This window comes from Austrofundulus limnaeus, unplaced genomic scaffold (genome assembly GCF_001266775.1).
Source record: "Austrofundulus limnaeus strain Quisiro unplaced genomic scaffold, Austrofundulus_limnaeus-1.0 Scaffold2227, whole genome shotgun sequence".
Classification (NCBI taxonomy): Eukaryota; Metazoa; Chordata; class Actinopteri; order Cyprinodontiformes; family Rivulidae; genus Austrofundulus; species Austrofundulus limnaeus.
The window spans coordinates 15422-23611 of record NW_013954629.1 but is presented as its reverse complement, the minus strand read 5'-3'; the positions used below and the strand labels follow the sequence as shown (position 1 = coordinate 23611).

The following is an 8190-nucleotide window of genomic DNA, read 5'->3' as shown; positions in this document are numbered from 1 at the left end:
ACACACACACACACACACACACACACACACACACACACACACACACACACACACACACACACACGTTTTTAATACTTATGGAGACTTTGTTCTGATTTCAGACCTCATGTTAGGGGACCAATGCCCGGTCCTTGCCTTCCTACACAGCTCCGCTCAGTTCTAGTTTCCCTTCACTGCTCTGTCTGAGATTTCTCCCAAAGACAAGGATTTCTTTTGGGAGCATTTCGTTTGGGCCAATCAGAGAACAGAATGTCAATTTTCTGTTCAGTCTCTGCTTGTAGTTTAGCAATGGCAGTGGAGGAAGTGAATAAAGTCTGTCTGCATTGATAAGGCTTCCAAATTAAATGATATTTGTCTCACAAAGCCTGCAGCTCTCGTTTACAGCCATCTCGTTCAGCTCGGTACGTTTCCTGTCTCAGTAGGGGATGGTTGTTTACAGTGCACATGCAATTTTTAGTTAGCTTCTTAGCCTAGCCTCCTTCACAGTGGAGCTGTTGCACTGGATACGTCGTGACCTAAATTGCTGAGAAACACTTAAAGGCACACTCATGAAGGAGCTCAACAGATGCTGTAGCAAATTGGCCTTATAAAAACTCTCCACCATGCTACAAATCTGTGGGCCATAAGGTCAATACGGAGCTAGGAACAACACGAGCCAGTGTTGACATGCATAAACAGGCTTGGACCCCGGTCATAACTGCTTCTCAGTTCTAGTTCTAATTACCTTTTCTTCAAAAAGTGAGTCAAGTTTTACACAGAACACCAAAAATTCCTGTCTGTCATAGTTTTGAACATTTGCAGCTTTCAGTCACAGGTAACCCTGGCCTTTCACCCACAGACCAGGTACAGATCAGTCAGGTACTGATGAAGCCTCACCTGCAGACTCCAAACTCATCACAGCGGCTGTTGGTGATGTTGCAGCTGCAGACACTTCCTACAGGAACAGGAGAAACAGGAGGTGTGAAGGACAGGTGACACAGAGACAGGAAGCTGTAAGAGAGTAATTAATCCTGTCAGAATTTAACGACTAGCATTCTTTAAAACAAACCGTACGGCCCGCCAGCAGTCACGCCAGAGTTTTAGATTGAAATCATTTTATGGGAGAAACAATCGAGTTGTAGCTGTTTTGAAAATAACATTGTGAACAATATTTTGAGATCTTGGTTGATCTGTGAGCACTCAGAGTATGAGTTAAAGATGAACTTCAGCTACTACAACAGGTTTGTTTGTGCTCAGTTTCTGTTAAAAGACAGTCATTTTGATTTGCTTGATCTCACAAGGTACATTGTTGTGCATGCACATCCAATGATGGTTTAATTAAAAGCTATTCTTTGGGTAATGAGATATTTTCATACAAAACGACACATGAACACACACAAAAACCATCATCACACACATTTTGTGAGAAAGCTAACGAACAATGTCAGAACATAAGAAACAATTTGTACACCCAAGAGTCAGGAAGCCGAAAAATCAAGTAAAAAATAAAATTAAATAAATGCTCTCCAACAACACTTTTACAGGTAAAGTTGTAATCTTAGCTGCATATTCTCATAGTCTCGATCCGCAGCAGACACTGCTCAAACATCAGTTTACTGCTGCCACACAAACATACCCACAAAGTTCTGACCAATCACACATTGCTCAACTTCAGGCCTCCACATAGGAGTGACAAGCTGAAGGTAAAATAAACTTAATATCACTCCCAACCTGTTAGCGTTCACTATCCAACACTAATTTAGCATCATTTGTTGCTGTAGATTCTTAGTCATCCTGGGAAATGATAAACAAAGATGCAGCAACTGGACCTCTGATGTGTAGCTGAAGACACGCAGAGTTCTGTGCTTGTAACTGCATCAGGTAAGGTTTGTACCGTTTATAAATGGATCGATCCGCTCACAGCTACCTGATATTATGTAAGAGTCAGGTGGAACGAGACATTAGTGTTCACACCTACTTTGTAAAACATTTGATATGATGTACAGGAACTTAAAACCACAGGTTTTGAACAGATTTACCTGCAGCGTGAACGTTATGTGATGTGATGTAAGGTCATTTGTTAAAAAGCACAGGTGTTTAAAATGTTTAAAAGAAAAGAATAAAAATGTGAATGTGGTGGAACTAATACTTTTAGGTTTAAGCCAGTAATTCATGACATCCTTTAATGACCTAGGTTTTCATGACATGCTGTTCATCTGCAGACAGAATGATTAAAGTAAGAACAAGATTTGTTAACAACAGTCATTCTTAGATATCACTTGTGTTTATCTTTGTGTTTTCCATTGACCTTGTATCAAATCTTGCTAAGATGACAGAATGGTGTTAGTTAATATATATATGAGGCCTCTCGAGTGAGTGACACAGTGGAGAGACAGTGACACAGAGGCAGAGGCACAGAGACAGACCAGGTTGTTCTCTGAGTTTCCTGTTGTTGCAATAAAACTCAGCTGATCATCTCACGGAGTACCTTCATTCTTGGACCACGTATTTCTGTCTTTGTTAAATAAATATTACCACAACAGTTTGACGTTGTCGGCAGAGACCACTAGGAGATCGACGGACCAAGGCCACATTGCAGGTGGACTGATATGAGTGAGCAAGGACTGGACTGCTCAGGACCGTGTCTCCAGCTGGATGAAAAGAAACTTTTTATGGTAAATTGTTTTAACAACAGAGATACGCTGGTGATGATTGTGATGGATGATCTTGAATAAGAAAAGAACATTGAATTTTTATTTTTGGCTGTTGAAGAACCTGAGAAGATTTTTGAAACATCATCTGCTGAGAGTGAGTACAGAACAGCTTCAAGATGCCTCCTTACTTTTCCAAAGAGGATTTCTGCCAGCTTCTCCAAAAGGTGACGGTGTTGGAGCTCAAGATTCATCGTTTGGAAGAGATGAATGCTTTGGAGAACTCAACATGTGTTAAAATGGGTGAGAAGGCTGAGAGGAGAGATCAACATGGAGAGGAGATGGAAGCTGCTTCTGAGDGTAAAACTGTATGGAACTCTGTTGGTGCCAGACCAAAAAATCTCTCAGGAAGGATTCAGCTCTTAGATGACATCGAATGGCCAGAATTACAGAGAAATGCTTTTTCTTCTCCAGCAAGGAGAAGAAAGCAACAGGCTGTAATCAAAACAACTGATAACAGCCAGAGAAATGAAGCAGTGAACCGACAATTGGAAATCCTGAAGAAGGATTTTATTCTGCTGCTGAACGCAGTTAAAAATCTCAACATGGATGTGTTCCTCAGTGGGCCCGTTYCTACAGCCAGAGGAGGAGCTGAGAGGTTCAGCAGACTGTTGGCTCTTAATGGATTTTTGGAAAAGTCCTGTGTTGACCACTCTGTGAGTTTTGTGGATAACTTTGACCTCTTCTGGGAAAGAAAACACCTCTTCAAGTCTGATGGAATGACTCTGAATCAAACTGGATCACAGCTTCTGGCTTCAAACATGAAGTATTTCCTGAACAAAGTTCTGGCTGGAAACAAACAACAGGAAAAACCACAACAGCTGACGTCTGAAGGACAGCTGGAGAAAACTGAGATATCAGTGAAACACAGCGTGCCAGTTACTGATAAGAAGACTGCTTCAGAATCAGAACCAGAGAGAGAGGAGGTGCTTCAAGCTGCAGAACCAGCATCACAAACAGAGGATCTCTTGGACTCTGAGACCCCAACAGGACAGCAAGTGGAATGCCCCCTCCTGGATTTTACTAACAACATGGAAGAACCTGGTGTGATTAATATCAAACAAACACCATGTCCAAATCCACGTAACCCTCCTCTTCCAGCCCCAGGAACTAAACCAGCCTCTACAAAACAATTCACAGAGCCCCACCACCACCTCTGACCCTTCCACACATCAAAACAGACAATCCTGTTTGTATTCAAGATGATCCAAAGACTTCTGTGTGATAACTGTGTTTTGGGTTTAGTAATTACTGTGGGAGGAATAAAAACGGAATTTCTGTGGTTTGGATTTCAGAAAAGTACATATACTTAGGTTTGTGTTGACATAGTTTTTTAAAATACATTAAAGAGTTATTTTGTTTGTCTTATTGATCATTTAATTGATTAGTGACTAATCAAGAGGAGGGGAGTTGTCCTGGAACTAATACTTTTAGGTTTAAGCCAGTAATTCATGACATCCTTTAATGACCTAGGTTTTCATGACATGCTGTTCATCTGCAGACAGAATGATTAAAGTCAGAACAAGATTTGCTAACAACAGTCATTCTTAGATATCACTTGTGTTTATCTTTGTGTTTTCCTTTGACCTTGTATCAAATCTTGCTAAGATGACAGAATGGTGTTTGTTAATATATATATGAGGCCTCTGGAGACACAGTGAGTAGTGTGGAGACACAGTGAGTAGTGTGGAGACACAGTGAGYAGTGTGGAGAGACAGTGAGTAGTGTGGAGACACAGTGAGTAGTGTGGAGACACAGTGAGCAGTGTGGAGAGACAGTGAGTAGTGTGGAGAGACAGTGACAGAGAGAAGCAGAGGCACAGAGACAGGACAGGTTGTTCTCTGTGTTTCCTGTTGTTGCAATAAAACTCAGCTGATCATCTCACAGAGTACCTTCATTCTTGGACCACGTATTTCTGTCTTTGTTAAATAAATATTGCCATAACAGTGAACAATTTTTAAAAGTATGACAAGAAAAAAATGTTAAAAATAATAGCAATAACATAAATGTTGCTATAAATGAACAGATAGAATTATACTGAATTAAACCCCTGTATTAAATCATGTCAGAATGAGACTTTCATCCATCCTTTTACCTACTTCTTCTTTTCAGGGTCACAGGGGCCACTGGTGTCCATATCCAGCAGTCCCTGTGTGAGGGGCGGGGGACACTCTGGACAGGTCTCCAGTCCATCACAGGGACACATAGAGACAAACAACCTTTCATTCTGTCACTCACACCTAGGGACAATTTAGAGTCATCATTTAACCTAACAGTCATGGTTTTGGTCTGTGGGAGGAAATCAGAGTACCTGCATGCACAGAGATAACATGCAAACACTCCCCAGAAAGGTCCCTGGCTGGGATTCAAACTGGCAACCTTCTTGCTGGCAGGGAGCAGCTCTACCAATTGAGCCGCAGACAACTTTATCACAGAAGCATGTCAGAATAACACTCACAGCTGATGCATTATGTCAGAATAAAACATAGGAAAATGGAAAGTTGTCACAAAAAGAACTCTTTACCCTCAATAAGGTTCTTGAGGGGGCAAGAGAGTATGCCCACTCAGTCTACATAAGATTTGTGGACTGGTAAAAGTCATTCAGTGTGTTGTTTGGAGAACGCTGTGGTGGATGCTCTGTGAAGTATGGGATTGGGGGTCTGTCATTACAGGCCTTTCAGTCTAGTTAAAGTGTCTGGTTTGCATTGATCTGACTCCTTCAGGTCAGAGTCAGACTCTGCCAGAGCTGCTACATGTCCCAATTCTGTTTATAATATTTGTGACCCATTACTTCGAAACAAGGATTAAGTCCAAACATGGAATATGGAGAAATAGGCAGAAATAGGGTTTTGATTTAAAAGTGTGCAAAAATTGCATTTCGTCAAAATATAATGAATTAATCCCTTATCAATATACCATTTGAATGAACTGTCTGAAATATAATCCCAAAAAAATATTTGAAGCATTTGTTGAGCAGTAAAAAAAAAAAAACTTGATTTTGAGGAAAAACACCCCAAAATTTAGAATTTTTCCCTGTGGGATAGCAAAGTTTTTGCTTCTTTTCAAATGGGAAATCTTAATATGCATATACTCTCTGAGGTTTCTTCTTTATATTGATATAAAAAATATTCAACAAATTTACATAAAATTAGGATTCAGACCAAACACTAATATATTATCATAACCAACAAGATCAATACAGTAATTTATCTGGATAAGTTTATGATATCAGAATGATCCAGGTATCAAAATGTAGCTTTTAAAGCAGGAATCTGAAAATGCAGTTAGATCATTTTGACCAAATTTGACTTAATCCTCATTTCATGATAGGTCACATTTATGGACAGAATTTCTTGGTGCAGCCACCAACAGTACCCAATTTCTCTCTCACACACCCCTGTGTAAGTGATATGCAAAAATGGCCTTTCTCGTTATCTATAAATCAAGTTTTAGATGCTTTTTTAGTCACCTCAGTGTGACACTGAATGGACCAATTCGACAAGGGGCGTTGAAGCCAACCCACCCTTCAACCTTTGTGCCAAGGAGGGAGGTAGTACCAGAGCTGAAATCATCATTGAAGCCACAGAACAAGTGATCACCAGCCGATCACAGGATTTAATAGCAAACACATTTAGTACTGATGTAAGACTGATATTGATGCACACAAACTTTGTCTGTAGTCAAAATAACAGATAACCACAAAAGAATTGCTGAACTGAGTTTTAAAAACATTATGAAGCAGATGTCTGTCTCACATTTAATGTGAAGACTTGTCTAAATGTCTGAAATGTTATATCCCACTCTCTCCGTCTGTTTGTTTATTGGCTATTTTAGATGATGTCACCTCAGAGAAAAACAAATCTTGCACAATTTTCACTGCCTTTTGTATTGCAAAGAAAACCATACACTTGAATTGGAAAAATAAAAACGCTATTAGTATTAACCAGTATAGAAATCTCTTATTAGATCACATTAGTCTTGAGACAGCCTCTGCTGCTGCATCAGATAAACATCTCTGGGCTCCTTTGATCGGCTTCATCACATAGTGGGGGTGGGGGGTTCTTGGACTGGGCCGTGTGGGGCAGTGGAGCTGATGTGGGGGGTATCAGGGTTTTGGGCGTCGGGGGTGGGGGTTCCTGGGGGCAGGGCTGCTGGGGGTTCCTGGATGGAGAGGGGCGCGGCTCTCGCCCTGGGGTGACCCTGGAGGTTCTGGGGGATATCTTCTGGTGGCTACATGCAGGCTCTTAAGTGGTCTGTGACTGTGGTCATGGGTTGCTGATCCGGTGGCTGGGGTGGGTTCGGGGTACACGCGGGGAACTTAGGGTTCTGGGGTCATGCCTCCCCCTGGGCTGTGGTCCTGGTGGGGTCTGGAGGCTTGAGGCCTGGCGGGTGGATTGCCGGGCTCTGGGCCAGTTTGTGCCTTGGTGCCCGGCTCTGGGCAGGGGGCCTTTTGGTGCGCTGGTGGGCTGCGGGTCCGAAGAAGCTGGGCGGTTGGGTTGGGTGGGGATGGGGCCGGTGGCCCGTGGGAGGGGTAGGCCAACCCAGCCTGGGTGTCTGGCATGCTATATGTTCTGTGAGTTGTCTGAATGATGGGGTGGGTATAGTCTTTCTTCTGGGGTGGGGCTGGGCGGATGGCCGTGGTGGTGGCGGCGGGCTGTGCTGGGTCAGCTGGCTGGCCCCTTTGTTGTGGTGGGGGCTTGCTCTTGGTCCCTCCTTGTGCTGTCGACGGTTGGGTGTGCACTCTCGGCTAGATCATCCTTGCTGGGGTTCAGTAGCTTCTTTGAGCTGCGGGTTGACTGTGGGGCTGGGGTTGGGTTTTGGGGGTCTTTGCGGCTCTGGGGCGGGTGGTCTGTTGGTCCTGTTTCCTGGCGGTCCTCTGGGCTCTGTCTGTCCATGATCTGGGGCCTTCCGGGCCTAGAGGTCTGTCTGGAGGAAGAGGTCCTGGGCCTCATTCCCTGAGTGGGTCTTGGGAAATGGGGTAGCCTACTGGGGTCAGTGGGGGAGCTGGCCCCCTGTGGGAGCATTCTTGCTTCCTCAGTTTTTTATCCCCATCCCCCACCACACACCTCCACCCTCTTCATTTTTTCAACTGCACTCACGTAGGGTTTTTGGGGCACAGGTGTGTTACAACAGCAACAATTTTACATCTGTTTGCTGTGGCCACCTAGGCTCCAGTTTTACTGTACACCATAGACATTTATTCATAACCTCATAACCTCATAACATTTACACATAGGAACTTGGGAGTGGGCACTTATGCATGTAAGGGGTGGGATGGGACAGTCTCGCCACTGATGCCTGTGCCCACTCACACTGTTTGCTTTTAGACATTTAGGGTTAGGGTTAGAGTTGGGGTGGAGGGAAAACTGACATAGTGCTGGCCTCTGCCCCGTCTTCTTCCCCGTTTTAATTGCATTATAGAACATCACGCATCAACAGTACATCTGAGGGTGGGGTGTGTGTGTCGGGGCCTTTTTCACTCCCCCGTTCCCCGTTGGCC

General features: G+C 43.5%; 1 protein-coding gene across 1 annotated transcript in view; it reads right to left on the bottom strand.

The window, feature by feature from the left end:
* LOC106537284 (protein delta homolog 2) overlaps window positions 1-8190 on the bottom strand; it is a gene marked incomplete at its 3' end in the record, with an annotated part of 19550 nt that overhangs the window by 4584 nt on the left and 6776 nt on the right. The window contains 1 exon segment of the mRNA XM_014034671.1: window positions 877-934. Within this exon segment, the coding sequence (XP_013890125.1) occupies window positions 877-934 (58 nt within the window).